We start from the raw sequence: 21,003 nt of genomic DNA, 5'->3' as shown, positions 1-21,003 counted from the left end.
TTCTTATTTTATTCAATAGATTATAGTCTTTTATTATCATTATTTACTTTGATACTGAAAGTATCTCAATTTGGCATTGGCTTAATGAATTAATTTAATATATTTTTTAGAGCGGGAGAGAGCGAGGTAGGGAGGATCAGAAAGAGAATTATGCACACTCCATGCCGAGCATGGAGCCAGACATGGCGCTCGATCTCGTAACCCTGACATCATGACATAAACTGAAACCAAGATTCAGATGCTTAACCAACTGAGACACCCAAACACCCTGGCACTGGCTTATTTTTAAAGAGTTAAGAATCACAGGCTTCAAAATGAAGGCCCAGAAAAGAATGTAGGACACTAAAAAGTACACAGAGAAAGGTGAATGCTTCAGAGAGAGTGACAATAACTCCCTCTTTACTATTTGAGTGGTTTTTATGTGTCAGATGAGATGCCACATACTTTATATATGTTATCTCATTGAACTTTCTCGACCTGGTTAGGTAGACATTGTACCATTTTGTCTTCTATTTAAAGATGAGGAAGTGGAGAAAATAAGTTCATCAAGATCTTTCCCTTAGTAGAAGCAGGTCTAGTAGACTGTAGAGAGCCCTTCCTCTCAAGTGCCAGGCAGCCCTACAAAGGGTGGAAATCTTCAGGAAAGGACATAGTCTTAGAAGCAAGTCTGCACTGTTACTGAGGGTAGCTGGACATTTGTTCCAGCATTTATAAAGTCATCTAAACTTTCTGTATTTTTACAAATGGGGCATTTGGAACCTGTCTACAAGTCTGTCATCAGTCTAGGAACTTCCCTAACCTGCCCTGTGGCAACCGTCCAACCCTGCCCTCAATCCAGTGAGGAAAGCATAAAGAAAGAGTTCATTTGTGCCAGTGTCAACTGACACAGATCCAGAAAAACACAAGTTGGCCTAGTCACCCAGGTAAGCATTCCCATGGGTCAAGACAAGTGAAAGCCAAATTTAGGAAGAGAGGAGAAAATGAAGGGACCAGCAGAGCAGGGATTCTTAAGAAAGCTGTGTTCATTCCAGTTTTTAGATCCCACGTGAAGACAGGGCTATAGTGTTGCCCTCCTGGCAGGCTAACATATCAGATCCTTCTCCCTACAACAATACCATCCCCTCCACCACCACCACACCACCACTTTTAATATTAAATTCCACATCCTATGAAAACGCACTTAGGTGAAAGAAATATGCGGCATGCGAGTGAAACGAATGGAGACAATGGCCATGCCCGAGACGGAAAAGCACAATTGGATCTGAGAATAACATCCTTATGCTCCCAGGAGGAACAAACTAAAAATAAAAGATAACAAGGTGCTTCCTGCCAGTCAGTAAATCCAATAAGCAAAGGAGATGCCTCAACCTGGCGCGGGGTAGTTACCCGTCAGCCTGCCTCCCTCCACCCGAGAGCAGCCGTGTGGTTCTCAGAGCTAACAGCTGCCAAGCAGAGCTCCTCAGACTGACCCACCGGTGGTGTTGAACCACTTCCCATTAAGATATTTGCAAAGCAAACAAAAATGATAGCCCCACTCTGAGCGCTGGGAGCCAGCCAGGAGCGCTGGCTGTTCTTGTTGACACAAAGAGCTCTCTGGGGAAGGTCTGGGCCAGAGCGAGGAAGGCCATTCCTGCCTGTGTCTCCAGACTGTGTTGATTTTAGGCCATTAGAATCTTGGTAACAGGGTCTGTTTATTATCTAATTTCCCAATCACAGCAGTTGCTAGAGCCCTGTTTCACCAAAGCTCTCTCTATTCCTGTCTTCCTGACCTACACCATTCAGATGAAAAGAAGAAAATTCATCCCTCCTTCTGTTTTGTCTACTCATCGAGGAGACAAGTCTGAGAAGTCACTGAGATACACACAGAAAAAGTGTGGCATTACTACTGTCAACAGCTTTTGTGGTGAACACTTGCTTAGGTTTCTTCTTAGTTTAAAGTGACTGGGGCAATGCTAACGGGAAATAGAGTGGAATATTTGCGCCCTATAGGTAGAAGCCAACTGCCACTGAATTCACAAAACACACTTGAAGCAGAAACGCTGATTATTTTTTCCTTTCAACCCGAAGAAGAAAATGAAATAAAATTAATAAGGTTATGGAAATGTACAATGTTAATCCTCCTTCTACCTGCAAGATTATGGTATAGGTTTCCTTAACTGTTGATGATAAAACACTTTTATGCAGAATTCATTTTTACACAAATTTTGTTTCCTGCAGTATTTTCAACTTGAGCAAGTTTTCTTTTCTCAAGTTTTTTTTCTTTATTTCAAAGTAAGTTCAACGTGAAAGTATATTTTTGCCAAAAACTCATTCTGAGCCTGAATTATAAGGGTATGGTTTAGGATATAAGCAAAATAAATATCAGAGATATACTGAATTTCTAGAAATTCCTACACTCAAAAAATGGGTAATGTAGAATGGGAACAAGGGGTAATGAAATGGTCAGAAGAATCTGCCTGATTTTGTTATTACTGGAAATTGTCCTTTAGGTGAGAAGCCAGGACTTTAGAGGTATAGGTATCAACTGTATAAGGAGAGAGACAGAGATATTGAGAGAGAGACAGAGAGAGAGAGAGAGAGAAATTGATTTTTTATAAAGACCTTTTTGACATTTAAAGTACAAAGTTAAAGAGTAACATTTTAGAACCTTAATACATGATTCAGTTTTAAATGATATTTATCCAAATAAAATTAAATGTCATTGGACCAAAGTTCTCTATAAATGTTCAAGTTTTCCAGAGAAAAAGTGAATCCAACTTTGCAGGTCAACTCTGCAGAGCTCATGCCATCATTTGCTGACAGCATCATTTGCTGATGGCAAATGTGTTCGTGTCCTCAGGTGACATATTAGAGGCCTTGGTGGGCTGGTGTTTCAACTTCAGCTATATGTAGGATATGGTAAACATACCAAACACTGGTTTTCATGCCAAACTGTACAAATCATTTCTGAAGATGCTTTATGTTTGTCTAAGATATCAGGCGCAAAACATTGCCTTGAAGTGTGGATCTCATGTATGTGGGGAGGGTGGTCAGAGAACCCAAGTCAAAAATGTGTTCTAATATCATTTCTGCTTAAGTTTACTACATCTGGTTCCTAGCAACCAACCCTAATTTTTTAAAAAATATTATTTATTTACTTATTTGAGAGAGAGCACCAGTGTGGGGGGTGGGAAGAAGGAGAAATAGGCTCCCGGCTGAGCAGGGAGCCCAACTTGGGGCTCAATCCCAGGACCCTGGGATCATGAGCTGAGTTGAAGGCAGACGCTTAACCAACTGAGCGAACCAGCTGCCCCTGAACCAACCCTAAATTAACATTAACCATAGACAGTTACCTGCCAATAAATGAGCTTCATGAAGAAAAAACATAATTAAGCATCTTCCCAGACCTGGATCTTATTTTGAGTTAGGCAGTTAGATCCATCATAGAAAATGAGACAATATTAACATTTCTCTTCACCTATTTTGTTAGCTCTGTTAGGTTTCTGAGAAAGACAGATCCCTAATTTATCAAAAATCAATTATTATGTTCAAGTCAAACTCAACATAAACAAGAAGCTTTTCTTGAGGTCAAACTAATTAAGTTTACCTCTGGTTCTGACAGAAATAAAAACTCAAAAGAGGACATATTCATTCATCAATTACCTTTATGCTTATGATGGCCCATGATTCTAGATCCAGATTTAGTGGAATCACTCAGAAGTGAGTGACAGTTTCAACTCTGGAGTTTATTATCTCATGTAGAATATAGTAATAGCAGTTAACATTTTTGTGCATTTACTACATGCTAGGTAGTCTTCTAAACATTCCATATAGTTTATTCTCACAACAGCCATAGGAGACGGGTGCCATGACTAGACATATGCTCTAACTTGTTCAAGGTCGTGGAGTTAGCTGGACGCACAGACCTGAGCCTAGACAGAAGCAATCTGGCTGCAGAGTCTGTGACCTAAACTGCTTCCTCTGCCTGCAAGGTGCCTCTGCACACACTGGGCAGGAATCAGACTCAGATGCTCGTGGGACCAGGCCATGAATTAAGCAGACCATGAGTAGGTATCAATGAAAGACAGCTTCTACACGGTTCTGGTAGGCTGCTGCTAGATACCCCAATTTTTCAAAAGCCATCAGAAATCTGAATTGTTCCAAGAAATCTATTTTTATATGTTGGAAACTAATTAAGACTTTCAAAAACATTGTGTGGGGGGCGCCTGGGTGGCTCAGTGGGTTAAAGCCTCTGCCTTCGGCTCAGGTCATGATCCCAGTGTCCTGGGATCGAGCCCCACATCGGGCTCTCTGCTCTGCGGGGAGCCTGCTTCCTCCTCTCTCTCTCTCTGCCTGCCTCTCTGCCTACTTGTGATCTCTGTCTGTCAAATAAATAAATAAAATCTTAAAAAAAAAAATTGTGTGGGCCAAACAAAATATGTCTGCAGACCACATTCTATCCAATGGCTGTATGTGTACATCTTTCAGCTTATAGAACACGGTCCAAAATATTCTGTGCATCTTTTAAGCCTCCCATGTCTTGGCTCCCATCTGCCTTACTGCCTGTTACAGTACTCTCTGCATTACCCCACCCTCCACCCTGTCCCCTTCAGCCTTCATCCCGCTGGACCCCTCACCTTCCCAGAGTGTTCCGACATCCTGCCTCTGGACCATGGCTCACACTTTTTCCCTCCTGGAATGCTCTTCTCCTAGCTCTAGTCTGTTTCAAGGTCTTCCAGGAGGTGCTACCTACATGATACCTTGAAGGATGGGTAATATAGCAATAGGTAAAGAAGGAACTGTCAAGGAAATTCTGTTCAGAGGGAACAGCATGAACAGATATACAGAAACAGGAAAACAAAAGACATATTGAAAAGCACCAAACAGCTCCAAATAATTTTAAAGGAGGCCTCCAATCTCTGGAATCTGGTCCTATAAAGAGAACTTGGACTGCTGACATTCTTGACATCCACAATCTTTCTAAAAGGCTCCTTTGCATAAGGATCACTGATGATTTAAGGTTTGTTGAAATAGTTCAGATAAATATTTATGTACAGCCATAGACAAATCCACAAGGAAAAATATAACTCAAAACAGATTTTTTCCCTGCAGCTCCTTTCAGCTGGTGATAAGATTTCTGGCTTCAAAAAGGTTTTGAAAATAAATGTGACCAATTAATATTTTAAAAATCAAGAAACTCAGAGAAGAACCTAATAATTGAGTAAGCTCTGAAAGTTATCATTTAAGGGTGTGCCAGTGGAATCCTGGCCATACTGGCAACTGTGAGTCAGGCCCAAAGTCAACCTCAGATTTATCCCTGAGATAACAGCCAGGAATACAAAAAAATAAAATTTGGCTCTCAAATTAAAGCAGAGAGTAAGCATTGTTCAAAGTTTCTAAAGTGTTGGAATCCTCAATGTTTATTTTAATCTAAAGCCCTAGACCAAAGCCAGAGGGGTTTTGACCCTTCATATCAGGTTAGCTTTACAGTGACCCTTTGTTTATTTTTGGAAGATTTTATTTATTTATACTAGAGAGGGAACATAAGAAGGGCGAGTGGCAGAGGGAGAGAGAGAGAGAGAGAAGCAGGCTCCCCGCTGAGCAGGGAGTCCAACGCGGGGCTCCATCCCAGGACCCTGGGGTCATGACCTGACCCAAAGGCAGATGCTTAACTGACTGAAGCACCCAGGTGCCCCTACAGTAACCTTTTAAATACCATTACTACCATTATTGCTACCACTTCCATCACCACAAGCAACAGCAGCTAGTCTTCATCCCTTGAGCATTTATTGTATGTCTAGAACTACACTAGTTCTCTTGCATGGATCATCTCTAATCCACACTCATTGCCATTTTGCAGCCCAGCATATTGAAGTTCAGAAAGATGAAAGAATTTGCCTAGTGACTCACAGCTTATAAGGCATTGAACTAAGGTTTAAACCCAGGACTGTCACCAAGACCCATCTGCTCTCCACCCAGATGAGATAACACACAGACTATCTTTCATATCACCAGAGCTTCATCGAAGAAGGCCACCGCCTGCACCACTGCTCCCACGCCTGCTGCCTATCTCCTTCAGGGTCCACATAAGGTCCTCTAATGCCTTAGTGCATTGACTTGGCCACAGCAGTAGAAAGTTTGCTGGAGGGCACTAGCTTTCTGAGGGGGTGAAATGGAAGTGGAAGGAAAACCGAGCGTGGGGACTGAAGGGTGGGAGTGGAAAGGTCCTCCTGATACGTACGAAAAGTTCTGTTTCATTTCATCTTCTTCGTGATGCCACATATTTCTGCAATGACCCTCCACGCAGACTGTGTGTCAAGAGATGTGGCAATCTGTACTTTCACAGCCCACATGAAAATCTGGCCCACAGTCAGCCCTGACTGGGAGGCTGTTCCTCTGGCTCATCGATTCTGAGGTCAGCCCAATTGGCTCCAAGCCCCAGAGCTGCAAGGATGACACACGGGAGAAATATGTGCTCGTTTTCCCCTCTCGCGAGGTGCCAGCTCTGCTTGAGCTGCCTGAGTCATGAAGATTCCCATCACTCTGAGTCTGAATCCTCACTCAAGCGGCCCCCACGAAGCAGCTTCTCTGGAGGTGTGTTACAAGCTGCCTGGCAGAAACATGTGAGCCAGCATTAGCAATCTCCTGCCTCCCTTATAGGATAGGGGCTTCTTTTTATACTACAACAGGCCGGCTGTGCTAAAGAATGTCCAATAAAAGCCTAGCGAGAGCTTTGCCATATGTGGGCCAAATTAAATTAAGGAGCATAATCCTCACTATTGTACTTATCAGCATTAAAATAGAGGATCACCATCAGGGGAACAAAGCCCCAGGACATAAAAGACTATTTCCTTTCTGTCATTTGCTATACACAGTTACAGGCTCATGGAGGAAGTGGGGCGGAGGAGCGACACCCCAGCCACTGATTTCTACTTTCAACCTGGAGTTGCCTTCTCCTTAGCCACATTAGCTCCCACCCCACTGTACACAAAGGGGAGCACCTATCTTCTCCATGAGGCTTTGTCCCCAGATTTCAGTGCTGGCATTTTTTCCACCCATCACAGGACGACAGTTTTATGCCAATCAGAATTTATTCCTCAGCTGGCTGTGATTTACGATTTGTTACAATGACAGTGATAAAGAACACAGAGCAGGAAAAGCCATGGGCTAAGCATTTGGAGCCTGGAACCTAGAATGGCAGCAGAATGTAACAGTATCTCAAAAGGGTCAGCTCTGGAGTCAGAAGGCCTGCATCCAAATCCCAACTCTGTCACTTGACTAAGCCACGCTGGCAAATTACTTTTTTTTTTTTTTTTTTTTTTAAGCTTCCACAAAGGCAACTGATTAACAGAAAACAATAATTTGAGGAATCCTGTTCATAGACAGCGACCACGGCAACCCCACTTCCTGCAAGTGTTGTGGGGGGATGGGGTGGGGCGGTGAGATTGACATTCTCAACCCACCTGACCTTCACTCCTGAGCAAGCAAGGGCTCTGAGGACTGACTGGGACCTGGGTCCTGGGGTTTGGGTTCTGTTTCTTCCTGTGACCTGGAGTTTGATTTGGAGGGCAGTGATGCCCAGAGATGTGACCCTCTGGGTTACACCCTGGGCAGCCAACATAGCAGCCTAGGGAGAGGACGCATCTGGGTTAGCCTTCATTTTCATCCCACCAGTCACATGGCAGATGGTTTCCTTGTCAGAAAGATCGGTGACATGGACAGAAGTGTCGCTGAAGGACACAAAGATGTGGCAGATACCACACACATTTTCTCTGTTAGCTACCTGAGGTCCAAGGCTGAGGACCTGTTCTTCCTTCTTTTCTTTCCCCTTGAAGGGGCCATTTCTGCAGGGCTTCTCCAGACTCTGCCACCAGAGAGTAATAACTTAATGTCAGAAATTATAAAATGTGGACCTCTTTCATCAGGTAGTTACATGAGGATTAAATAAGGTAATATATGTAGAACACTTAGTACAGTGCCCAGGAATTTGTTAATAAGTGTCAAATGTTAGTTGTTTTTAGTGTTGGAGAGAGAAGTTCTGATTTCAAACCCAGACCTGCCTTTTATTCTCTGTGTGACACTGGGTGACCCTCCCGATGAGCTGATTAGGGTCAGGAGTAGGTAACTCTGATACGTACAACTCAGCACTGGTCTCTGGACCAGCATGTGGAACCTACTCATCTTAGACCTCCCTGTTTGGTTTACTTATCAGTAACATGGAGTCAGTGATACCACCAGAAAGGCAAGAATGAGAATCACGTGAGATCACTTTGGGAAAAGATCTGGACTCACAACAAATGTTGAGTGAATTTGAATGATTATATTGTTTTTATTCCTGGCAATATTTCTTGTCATGTTTGGGTCTTCCTTATGAACTCCTCCCTCTGATTCTGCCTGCCCTTTATCTTTCCCTGGTACCTATCTGCTCCCTACACTACCCCCCCAGGACTCTTCTGGCATGTTCTCTTATAAAACTGCAAACGCCCATCCTCACATTCCCAGCTTGCCCTGCAGCTCCCTGGCAGGGCCACCCCGGCAAACTGCCAATCGCTGGCCAGTGAGATGCAAGTGGTGTCCTAGGGACTTCTGGGAAACAGAGACAGACTCCTGAAGAGAGCCCCCTTCCCATCCAGCCCTTCCTTCCTCTTTGGACATTGCCAGGTGAGGAGGTAATGCTTAGTGCTGCTTCAGCCACCTTGTGACCCTAAGTGGGGGCACTGCTGATGCACTGAAAATAGCCGAGAGATGAAGAGGGCCCATGTCTTAAATGACATCCCCAAGCAGCTGAACCAGCACTGGAAGTTTTGTGTTTAGACCTCTATCCTGAGGGATTCTTAAATATACTGGTTGGAGGGTCTGTTAATTGCTGCTAAGAACATCAACACTGGCATGATTTAGTTTTCTTCTTACTCTGCCCATTCCTTCCCCTGGTATCTCCTTCCCCTTGGCTTCCTTCCTGTCAACCGCTGGGTTGATCCACAGGGCATTCAGGTGATCAGCAAGCACAGAGGGCAAAATGAGACTTCTAGCTCCCTGGGGCAGGCATGTCCTAGCTGATGAGTTCTTCGGTATCCTATTGTTGCTGCCACCACCCAAAGATGGAGCAAGAAGAACACTTCTTTCATAAAAATCTGAGCCTTAAGAGGGGTGTTGGAAGTCAAGTCAAGAGACTTACTGAGTACCTACTGCACGTACTAGAAACAGGGAGAAGTAAGATTCAGCCCTCACCTTTGAGAAGTTGACCTGCTAGCATACAGTCAACCACAACACCAGGCAATACGTGAAAAGCGACAGAGATCGATAAACCAAAGCATGGTCTTTTATCACCAGAGCCCTGACTGTGAGCTATTACTGCTCACAACATCCTAAGGAGCTTGTGCCAGAATGTAAATCAACTTATCACCAAGTACATTATTTAGCTGAACCGATATTTTTTACATAGCAAACTTTCTTGATGAGGAAAGCTGTGGGTTGATTTACATTCTGATAAAAGTTCACTATTTTGTCTCGAACCAGGATTTTGAGTAGTTCTGTTAAAATGGACTACAAAGGTTCAAGGAGCGTTGATGAGCATTGAGGTCATCATGGAGGAAAGGGCTACGACAATGTATCTTGATGAGATCGCTAAGAGCTGAACAGAAAGGCATGAGCAGAGAGAACAGAGGTAGATGCATTGGTCAAGCAGTAAGTCTGACCGCACAGGGTGCATATTGGGACAAGGTGGAGGTGAGTCTGGAAGACAAAGTCCAGCAAGACAGAAAGAGGCTGGATACGGCACACTGAGAAGTCTGAACCTCTTTTGGTCTAAAATGGGAAGCCATTAAAGTTCTTTAAAAAGTCAGAATATGCTTAAGGACAATTGATCAGGTGTCAGAAATAAAAGCTGGCCTATAAAGGCAAGAAACAAGAGACAGAGGGGATGAGATAATGGCAGGCCTGGACCAGGGAAGGACTCTAAGAAAATGACTGGAGGTGGGGATGCATGAGAGGCAGGGATCAAAAATGACTGCCAGAAAGAAAAACTGACTGCCAGTTTTTCAAACTGACTGCTAGTCTCCTGAGAGTGTCTGTGCAACTCACCACAGTGGGAGGGTCAGGCACACAAGGTGCTTTGCTGGGGACTTTTCTGCCAAGGCCCTGGTATGTAAGCCAGAAACACATGGCCAGCAGGGTTGGGCATGGGAGTAAGGGGTTCAGAACAGAGACCGGAGAACTATGCTCACTGAGCTGAGAGTTGATATCAGAACACACCAGTGAGAGAGGATATCACCCAGGTGAAGAGCAGAGAAGAAAGTCAAGGACCTGGAGAACTGTCTCATTTAATGGTGGGTGGAGGAGGAGAATGGAGCCAGAGAAGACAGAGACCAGGGTATCCTAGAGGGAGAACCTGAAGTCCGCACGTCCACAGACACCCAAGGAAGAGGGCAACCTGAAGCCAGCATGGCTCATGGAATGGATGCTGCTGAGTCTGATGAAGATGAGGTTCTAGCCATTGGGAGCTAAAATTCCCAAGAGCAGTTGTAGAGACATGGGGAGGGCACAGATCAGATTTTAGGATAAAAAAGGGAGGGGTAGGTGAGGGAATGAAGTAGATGACCTGGATATCAGTCTAAGACAGTCTGATAGTAAAAGTAAGAGGGAGGCCAGGGCTAAGAGTAGCCTCTTTTGTAGGATGTGGAAAGGTATAAGCAAAAGGGAAAGAGACAGAAGAGAATGAAAGCTGTGGAAGCGAGTGTGTCTTCCAGGGCCTGGAGGGCAGGACCACAAATGAAGGCATTAGTTAGCCTGTTCAAGGAAAAGACCTGTAGTCTTTTGATAACAGCAAAGGAAGGAAGAACAGCTGAAGAGAAAGAGAGATTCTGAGATTCAGGATACCAAGTTGAAGTTGCTCACAGCACTACCCTGATACTGTGCAAAGTCAGCCACCAGCTGAGGTTGAGGGGGTCAGGCTTGGGCTGGAGCCAGAGCCATTTACCAAACTGCGTCACTGAGTCATCCAAGGTCAAAGTGCTGGAAAATGGCACTAGGACCAGAACCCAAGTCTTCCACCTGCCAAGGTCAGTGGTCTTCCTGCTGCATCAGAAATTCTAAACTTTGTTATTCTAGTATGAGGTGACAGGCCTATAATATTTCCTCAAGTGCCCTTGAATGTTTTATTGGGAAACTAGTCTATTTTATAAGCAGTCCAACAACAGTTTGAGACCACTAGAGAAGTACTGATAATGTAATTCGTCAAGTCTCAAAAATATTAATAAGAAATCTCAGAAAACTAAGAAATATTTTTTAAAATTACATATCAAAACCACTTCTTTTTCCAAGTGAAAAGATGCACAGAAGTTTCTAATGATCTGCTTCTTTCTCCAAATCCTGGCGTAAATTTTTAATGAACAAGTCCCTACAAATGATTTAGAGGAAAATATGAAAGGCAAGCTTTATCCTAGTTAGACCATCCCTTTGCCACAGTCTGCTCTTTCCTGTACTTTCATCTTCTTCCTGGTGACAAGTATGACAGAACCTAAAAACATCTTCTGGGAAAAGGTAGGTTATAGAGATATCCCTGAAGAACTGGAAGCCTGGGTGTTCCTTGAGTCTCCCGTGCTTGATGTCCTGGCCTGGCCTGGGCTGATTTAAAGTGACCTAAGCCTATATTTAGCCACGGGCATTGTCCTCTGCAGACCCGAGCAGCTCCTGTGTACCATGAAGATGAGCTATAATGCTCTACTTATTTTGAGTTATATTTAACTAGAAACTGTGGGTAAACGGGCAATTATACTCCCTTTTTGCTTTATCTTAAACCCAAGGTTTTCCCACCTTGGATTACTTTGGGCTGGACAATTCTTAGTTGTGAGGGGGCTGTGGTGTGCAGGGTGGGATGTTCAGCAGTACCCCTGGCCTCTGTTCACCAGATGACATCAGCACAACTCCTCCCCCTGAGGCTGTGACAACAAAAATATCTCCAGACACTGCCAAATGTCCCAGAGGAAAGAGGGGCAAAACTGTCCCCAGTTGAGAAAAATCACTTTAACTGAATAAGGCCAAGTACCTGCTTTACTATGAAGAGAACCCAAAAAGCAGGATTGTGTCCAGGTTGCCCTGCAGAATAAAGACTTTTTGCCCACAGAGGAATGACCTCTGATCTGGGAGAATCTGATAAAAAACACTTTTTGGCTTTACTCTCTCCAACTCTTCAATATAACACATTGTCAGAAATACTTCTGTTTCAGTGTCCTTGGGCACAGAGCACCTGAGTGTAAGACCAAGAACAGTATGGATATGACTCACCAATTTTTCTCAGTGACAACAGGAGAGTTGCTTGAAGTCTCCGAATGGCCACTGTTGAATTCTGTTTGTGGACTTCTTTTATGACCTATGGGAGCCCCTCAGAATGGGCAGAAAACAAACAAGAGAACAGACAAAAAATCTTAGAGATCTATGGCTAGGTTCAGAGGCAGGGTTAGGCTTTAACGTCTATCCATACTCCATAGCACCTCTCTCCCTGCCCTCTTGCTGTTCTACAGCCTTTGTCTACACACATCATCAAGACTGACCTGCTCTGTGATCCCAGCCAGCAAACTTGGTAAAATAATTCACAGGTACGAGAAAACAAGCTACCTTTCTCCAAGGATAGAGATGGTGGACAGAGATTAGAAGCCCCCAGGAGAGCTCAACTGCCAGGGTGGTGTGTAGGAGTTGGAATGGCAGTGGGCTAGACAGCAGGCCAGTTTCCAGTTCCATCTAGGCAGGGCGGGGCTGGTGCTGATGCAGAATGTACATCAGGGAATGGACTGTCCCAATGTGAATAGGACAGACTGTAACTAGGGAATCACTTCTGGAGTCATCCATTTCTACACTGTGAAGGAGGGCAATTCACTGATAAGTTTCTCAAGAGTGGGAGTAACAAATACAGTTTCTCCTTTCTGTGACCATGGGTGCCTAGCCATATCTAATCAATCATGCCCCTCTTTTCCACTAAATCTTAATTCAGGTTCAAGTTCCTTTTTTTTTTTTTTTTAAGATTTATTTATTTATTTGAGTGAGAGTAAGCTTACTCGAGTAGGGGGAGACACAGGGAGAGAGAGAGAGAGAGAGTCCCAAGCAGCCTCCCCACTGAGTGCAGAGCCCATGGGAGGGGGTGGGCTTGACGTGCGGCTTGATCTCACAACCCATGAGATTATGATCAGAGCCAAAATCCTGAGTTGGATGCTCAAATAACTGAGCCACCCAGGCTCTCCAACTTTAAATCCCTTCTCCTGCTTCTTCTTCTTCTTCTTCTTCTTCTTCTGTTTTTTTTTGTTTTGTTTTGTTTTTTTAAGATTTTATTTATTTATTTGACAGAGAGAGAGAGAGCATGTGCACATAAGTAGGGGGAATGGCAGGCAGAGGGGAGGGAAAATCAGGATCCCCGCTGAGCAGAGACCTGGATCACGACCCCACATCATGACCTTAGCTGAAGACAGACACTTAACCGACTGAGCCACCCGGGTGCCCCTCAAGTTTCTTCTTAACATGCTTTACATCAGAGGTTCCCCTTGTGCAGGTGCCAAATGATCATGACTTCATGAGGACAACAAAGAAAGCATCAATATCACTTAGAAACTTATTAGAAATACACATTCTTGGGCCCCACCCAAGACCTAGTGAATTAGAATGTCCAGTGGTGGCAGCTGGCAACCTGTTTTTTTTTTTAATTTTATTAAATTTTAAAATTTTTTAATAAACATATAATGTATTTTTATCCCCAGGGGTACAGGTCTGTGAATCGCCAGGTTTACACACTTCACAGCACTCACCATAGCACATACCCTCCCCAATGTCCATAACCCCAAACCCCTCTCCCAGCCCCCCTCCCCCCAGCAACCCTCAGTTTGTTTTGTGAGATCAGGAGTCACTTACGGTTTGTCTCCCTACCAATCCCATCTTGTTTCATTTATTCTTTTCCTACCCCCCAAAAGCCCCACGTTGCATCTCCACTTCCTCATATCAGGGAGATCATATGATAGTTGTTTTTCTCCAACTGACATACTTCGCTAAGCATAATACCCTCTAGTTCCATCCAAGTCATCGCAAATGGCAAGATTTCATTTCTTTTGATGGCTGCATAGTATTCCATTGTGTATATATACCACATCTTCTTTATCCATTCATCTGTTGATGTACATCTATGTTCTTTCCATAGTTTGGCTATTGTGGACATTGCTGCTATAAACATTCAGGTGCACGTGCCCCTTAGGATCACTACATTTGTATCTTTAGGGTAAATACCCAGTAGTGCAATTGCTGGGTCGTAGGGTAGCTCTATTTTCAACTTTTTGAGGAACCTCCATGTTGTGGCTGGAGTGGCTACACCAGCTTGCATTCCCACCAACAGTGTAGGAGGGTTCCCCTTTCTCCACATCCTCACCAGCATCTGTCATTCCTGACTTTTTAATTTTAGCCATTCTGACTGGTGTGAGGTGGTATCTCATTGTGGTTTTGATTTGTATTTATCTGATGCTGAGTGATGTGGAGCATTTTTTCACGTGTCTGTTGGCCATCTGGATGTCTTCTTTGCAGAAATGTCTGTTCATGTCCTCTGCCCATTTCTTGATTGGATTATTTGTTCTTTGGGTGTTGAGTTTGCTAAGCTCTTTATAGATTTTGGATACTAGCCCTTTATCTGATATGTCATTTACAAATATCTTCTCCCATTCTGTCAGTTGTCTTTTGGTTTTGTTAACTGTTTCCTTTGCTGTGCAAAAGCTTTTGATCTGGATGAAATCCCAATAGTTCATTTTTTTCCCTTGCTTCCCTTGCCTTTGGCGATGTTCCCAGGAAGAAGCTGCTGTGGCTGAGGTCAAAGAGGTTGTTGCTGCCTGTGTTATCCTCAAGGATTTTGATGGATTCCTTTCTCACATTGAGGTCCTTCATCCATTTTGAGTCTATTTTCATGTGTAGTGTAAGGAAATGGTCCAATTTCATTTTTCTGCATGTGGCTGTCCAATTTTCCCAACACCATTTGTTGAACAGACTGTCTTTTTTCCATTGGACATTCTTTCCTGCTTTGTCAAAGATTAGTTGGCCATAGAGTTGAGGGTCTATTTCTGGGCTATTTTGTTCCATTGATCTATGTGTCTGTTTTTGTGCCAGTACCATGCTGTCTTGATGATGACAGCTTTGTAATAGAGCTTGAAGTCCGGAATTGTGATGCCACCGACTTTGGCTTTCTTTTTCAATATTCCTTTGGCTATTCGAGGTCTTTTCTGGTTCCATATAAATTTTAGGATTATTTGTTCCAATTCTTTGAAAAAAATGGATGGTACTTTGATAGGAATTGCATTAAATGTGTAGATTGCTTTAGGTAGCATAGACATTTTCACAATATTTATCCTTCCAATCCAGGAGCATGGAACATTTTTCCATTTCTTTGTGTCTTCCTCAATTTCTTTCATGAGTACTTTATAGTTTTCTGAGTATAGATTCTTTGCCTCTTTAGTTAGGTTTATTCCTAGGTATCTTATGGTTTGGGGTGCAACTGTAAATGGGATTGACTCCTTAATTTATCTTTCTTCTGTCTTGTTGTTGTAGAGAAATGCAACTGATTTCTGTGCGTTGATTTTATATCCTGACACTTGACTGAATTCCTGTACAAGTTCTAGCAGTTTTGGAGTGGAGTCTTTTGCATTTTCCACATATAGTATCATATCATCTGCAAAAAGTGATAGTTTGACTTCTTCTTTGCTGATTTGGATGCCTTTAATTTCTTTTTGTTGTCTGATTGCTGAGGCTAGGACTTCTAGTACTATGTTGAATAGCAGTGGTGATAATGGACATCCCTGCCATGTTCCTGACCTTAGTGGAAAAGCTTTCAGTTTTTCTCCATTGAGAATGTTATTTGCGGTGGGTTTTTCATAGATGGCTTTGATGATATTGAGGTATGTGCCCTCTATCCCTACACTTTGAAGAGTTTTGATCAGGAAGGGATGCTGTACTTTGTCAAATGCTTTTTCAGCATCTATTGAGAGTATCATATGGTTCTTGTTCTTTCTGTTATTAATGTGTTGTATCACATTGATTTGTGGATGTTGAACCAACCTTGCAGCCCTGGAATAAATCCCACTTGGTCGTGGTGAATAATCCTTTTAATGTACTGTTGGATCCTATTGGCTAGTATTTTGGTGAGAATTTTTGCATCTGTGTTCATCAAGGATATTGGTCTATAATTCTCTTTTTTGATGGGATCCTTGTCTGGTTTTGGGAGCAAGGTGATGCTGGCCTCATAAAATGAGTTTGGAAGCTTTCCTTCCATTTCAATTTTTTTGGAACAGTTTCAGGAGAATAGGTATTAATTCTTCTTTAAATGTTTGGTAGAATTCCCCTGGGAGATCATCTGGCCCTGGGCTTTTGTTTGTTTGGAGATTTTTGATGACTGTTTCAATCTCCTTACTGGTTATAGGTCTGTTCGGGTTTTCTATTTCTTCCTGGTTCAGTTGTGGTAGTTTATATGTCTCCAGGAATGCATCCATTTCTTCCAGATTGTCAAATTTGTTGCCATAGAGTTGTTCATAATATGTTCTTATAATTATTTGTATTTCTTTGGTGTTGGTTGTGATCTCTCCTCTTTCATTCATGATTTTATTGATTTGGGTCCTTTCTCTTTTCTTTTTGATAAGTCTGGCCAGGGGGTTATCAATCTTATTAATTCTTTCAAAGAACCAGCTCCTAGTTTTGTTGATTTGTTCTATTGGTTTTTTTTTTTTTTTTTGGTTTCTATTTCATTGATTTCTGCTCTGATCTTTATGATTTCTCTTCTCCTGCTGGGTTTAGGGTTTCTTTCTTGTTCTTTCTCCAGCTCCTTTAGGTGTAGTGTTAGGTTGTGTATTTGAGACCTTTCTTGTTTCTTGAGAAAGGCTTGTACCGTTATATATTTTCCTCTCAGGACTGCCTTTGTTGTGTCCCACAGATTTTGAACCGGTGTGTTTTCATTATCATTTGTTTCCATGAATTTTTTCAATTCTTCTTTAATTTCCTTGTTGACCCGTTCATTCTTTAGAAGGATGCTGTTTAGTCTCCATGTATTTGGGTTCTTTCCAAATTTCCTCTTGTGATTGAGTTCTAGCTTCAGAGCATTGTGGTCTGAAAATATGCAGGGAATGATCCCAATCTTTTGATACCGGTTGAGACCTGATTTAGGACCGAGGATGTGATCTATTCTGGAAAATGTTCATGTGCACTAGAGAAGAATGTGTATTCTCTTGCTTTGGGATGAAATGTTCTGAATATATCTGTGATGTCCATCTGGTCCAGTGTGTCCTTTAAGGCCTTTATTTCCTTGTTGATCTTTTGCTTGGATGATCTGTCCATTTCAGTGAGGGAAGTGTTAAAATCCCCTACTATTATTGTATGATTGTTGATGTGTTTCTTTGATTTTGTTATTAATTGGTTTATATAGTTGGCTGCTCCCACGTTAGGGTCATAGATATTTAAAATTGTTAGATTTTCTTGTTGGACATATCCTTTGAGTATGATATAGTGTCCTTCCTCATCTCTTATTATAGCCTTTGGCTTAAAACCTAATTGATCTGATATAAGGATTGCCACTCCTGCTTTCTTCTGATGTCCATTAGCATGGTAAATTCCTTTCCACCCCCTCACTTTAAATCTGGGGGGTGTCTTTGGGTTTAAAATGAGTTTCTTGCAGGCAACATATAGATGGGTTTTGTTTTTTTTATCCATTCTGATACCCTGTGTCTTTTGATTGGGGCATTTAGCCCATTAACATTCAGGGTAACTACTGAGAGATATGAATTTAGTGCCATTGTATTGCCTTTAAGGTGACTGTTATTGTATATTGTCTCTGTTCCTTTCTGATCTACTACTTTTAGGGTCTCTCTTTGCTTAGAGGACCCCTTTCAATATTTCCTGTAGAGCTGGTTTGATGTTTGCAAAATCTTTTAGTTTTTGTTTGTCCTGGAAGCTTTTAATCTCTCCTTCTATTTTCAATGATAGCCTAGCTGGATATAGTATTCTCGGCTGCATGTTTTTCTCGTTTAGTGCTCTGAATATATCATGCCAGCTCTTTCTGGCCTGCTAGGTCTCTGTGGATAAGTCTGCTGCCAATCTAATATTTTTACCATTGTATGTTACAGACTTCCTTTCCCGGGCTGCTTTCAGGATATTCTCCTTGTGACTAAGACTTGTAAATTTTACTATTAGGTGATGGGGTGTGGACCTATTCTTGTTGATTTTGAGGGGGGTTCTCTGAACCTCCTGGATTTTGATGCTTGTTCCCTTTGCCATATTGGGGAAATTCTCTCCAATAATTCTCTCCAATATACCTTCTGCTCCCCTCTCTCTTTCTTCTTCTTCTGGAATCCCAATTATTCTAATGTTGTTTCGTCTTACGGTGTCACTTCTCTCTCAAATTCTCCCCTCGTGGTCCAGTATTTTTTGTCTCTCTTTTGCTCAGCTTCTTTATTCTCTGTCATTTGGTCTTCTATATCACTAATTCTTTCTTCTGCCTCATTTATCCTAGCAATAAGAGCCTCCCTTTTTGATTGCACCTCATTAATAGCTTTTTTATTTCAACTTGGTTAGATTTTAGTTCTTTTATTTCTCCAGAATGGGCTTTTATCTCTCCGGAGAGGGTCTCTCTAATATCTTCCATGCCTTTTTCGAGCCCGGCTAGAACCTTGAGAATCATCATTCTGAACTCTAGATCTGACATATTACCAATGTCTGTATTGATTAGGTCCCTAGCCTTTGGTATTGCCTCTTGTTCTTTTTTTTTTGTGGTGAGTTTTTCCTGCCTTGTCATTTTGTCTAGATAAGAATATATGAAGGAGCAAATAAAATATTAAAAGGGTGGCAAAGACCCCATGAAAATGCACTTTAGCCAAATCAGAAGAGACCCCAAATCATGGGTGGGGGGGGGATAAAGGGGATAAAAAGAAGTTCAGAAAAAAAGATTAAAAAAAAAGAAAACAAATTAAAAAAATATAAAAAAGAAAAAATATATATTAGACTGGTGACTAGAACAGGGTCACCCACTTAATTTTGGGAGTATTTTGGTCTCTTAGAAGAAACTACCTCCCAAAATTTTAAAGAATGAAACACATATATAAGGGTAAACACATTGAAGGGATAGAATATGCCAAAAAAAATTTTTTTTTAATTTCTAAAAAAGGAGTTGATAAAGTAAGTTGGTTGGGAGAATAAAGAAAAAGAAAGTGGAGAGATTTTGCTCAGGCTGGAGACTAGAACAAGCCCAGAGCTAGATTTAGGGCATATTTTGATCTAATAGAAGTTGTACCCCAGATTTTTTAGAAGAAAAAACCCTATGTGTATACAAAAAATAAAGTTAGATACAATGAAGGATAAAATATGACTATAATAATGAAGGTTCAAAAAAGATTATTTTTTTTTATGAAAAGTATTGTTAAAAAACATTAAAAGAGGAAAGGGTAAAAGTTTAAAAAAATTTAGAAGAAGAAAAAAAATAAAGTTAAAAAAAATTAAATTAACTGCAAGACTAAGGAATCATGGGGAGAAAGCCATGAATTCCATGTTTTGCTTTCTCCTCCTCTGAAATTCTGCTGTTCTCCTTGGTACGTGAACTTGGTCTTGGCTGGATTTCTTGATCTTCTGGGGGAGGGGCCTGTTGTAGTGATTCTCAAGTGTCTTTGCCCGAGGCGGAATTGCACCGCCCTTACCGGGGGCCGGGCTAAGTAATCCTTTCGGGTTCGCTTTTGGGAGCTTTTGTTCTTGAACGCTTTCCGTAGAGTTCCGGAGGACGGGAATGTAAATGGTGGCCTCCCAGTCTCCGGCCCAGAAGAGCCAAGAGCTCGAGGCCCTACTCCTCAGTGCGCCCTCAGAGACAATTCAATCACTCCCGTGTCCCTGGCCTCTGGCTGTGCTCCGAGCTCACCCAGCCTGTGACCAGTTCAAGGTGACCCTGAGCTGAGAGCTGACTCCTCAGCTCTGTCTCTGTAGCTGGCTTCCCTGCTGTAATACCTGTGAGCTCTGCGACACTCAGATACCCCCGATCCTTCTGTGACCCCACGGGACCTGGGGCCACGCTGACCCCACGTGGGCTTCATCCCAGTTTAGCCTCTGGAGCGATATCCCTCAATGGAGCAGACTTTTAAAAGTCCTGATTTTGTGCTCCATTGCTCCGCTGCTTGTGGGAGCTGGCCTCTCCCCCTGTAGTCTATCTTCCCGTCGCTTTGGATTCACTTCTCCGCTGGTCCTACCTTTCAGAAGGTGGTCGCTTTTCTGTTTCCAGAATTGTTGCTGTTCTTCTCTTTGGTCTCCTGTTGGATTTTTTTTTTTTTAAGATTTTATTTATTTATTTGACAGACAGAGATCACAGTAGGCAGAGAGGCAGGCAGAGAGAGAGGAAGGGAAGCAGGCTCCCTGCTGAGCAGAGAGCCCAATGCGGGGCTCGATCCCAGGACCCTGGGATCATAACCTGAGCCAAAGGCAGAGGCTTTCACCCACTGAGCCACTCAGGCACCCCTCTGCTGTTGGATTTGTAGGTATTCACAATGGATTGATAAGCTATCTAGCTGATCTCCTGCTACCTGATGTAGTCTCAGCCTGCTACTTCTCCGCCATCTTGACCCCAAACATCCTCTGGCAACCTGTTTTTAATAGGCCCTCAAGGTGATCTGGATCCATGCTGAAGTTTGACAGACATTGCTCCAGATCAATGATTCTTAATCTGAGCTGTATATTCAAATCACCTGGGAAGATTTTAAATATGCCTAAACCCAGCTACTAAAGATTCTGAAATTGTCCTGGGGTAGGATTGCATTAATTTTAAGAAGCTCTCCGGATGATTTTACTGTTTGGCCAGGGCTGAGAATTAGTCTCACATAGTCACTACTAATCAGTTGGGATAGGGGAGAGAGTGCATCTATTTGCTATCCTTATTTCAGGTCATCTAAAAGCAGCCAAGCCAAAATATAAACATGAAGATATCTGTAAACTTGGCAACTGTGACATACTACAGAAGATGCATAAAATGTATAAGGTTGGGGGTGCCTG

General features: G+C 42.5%; 1 protein-coding gene across 1 annotated transcript in view; it reads right to left on the bottom strand.

Annotated features, from left to right (window-relative positions):
• The window catches only part of MYO3B (myosin IIIB), a 224,515-nt gene that overhangs the window by 106,480 nt on the left and 97,032 nt on the right, over positions 1–21,003 (bottom strand). Inside the window, exon 19 of the mRNA XM_032880284.1 lies at positions 12,262–12,346. Coding sequence (XP_032736175.1) covers positions 12,262–12,346 — 85 coding nt within the window. The remainder of the gene's footprint in view (positions 1–12,261; positions 12,347–21,003) is intronic.

This window comes from Lontra canadensis, unplaced genomic scaffold (genome assembly GCF_010015895.1).
Source record: "Lontra canadensis isolate GAN:19392208 unplaced genomic scaffold, GSC_riverotter_1.0 scaffold69, whole genome shotgun sequence".
Taxonomy (NCBI): Eukaryota; Metazoa; Chordata; class Mammalia; order Carnivora; family Mustelidae; genus Lontra; species Lontra canadensis.
Note: the sequence above shows the minus strand (reverse complement) of the source record. Positions and strands in the feature narration are given on the sequence as shown.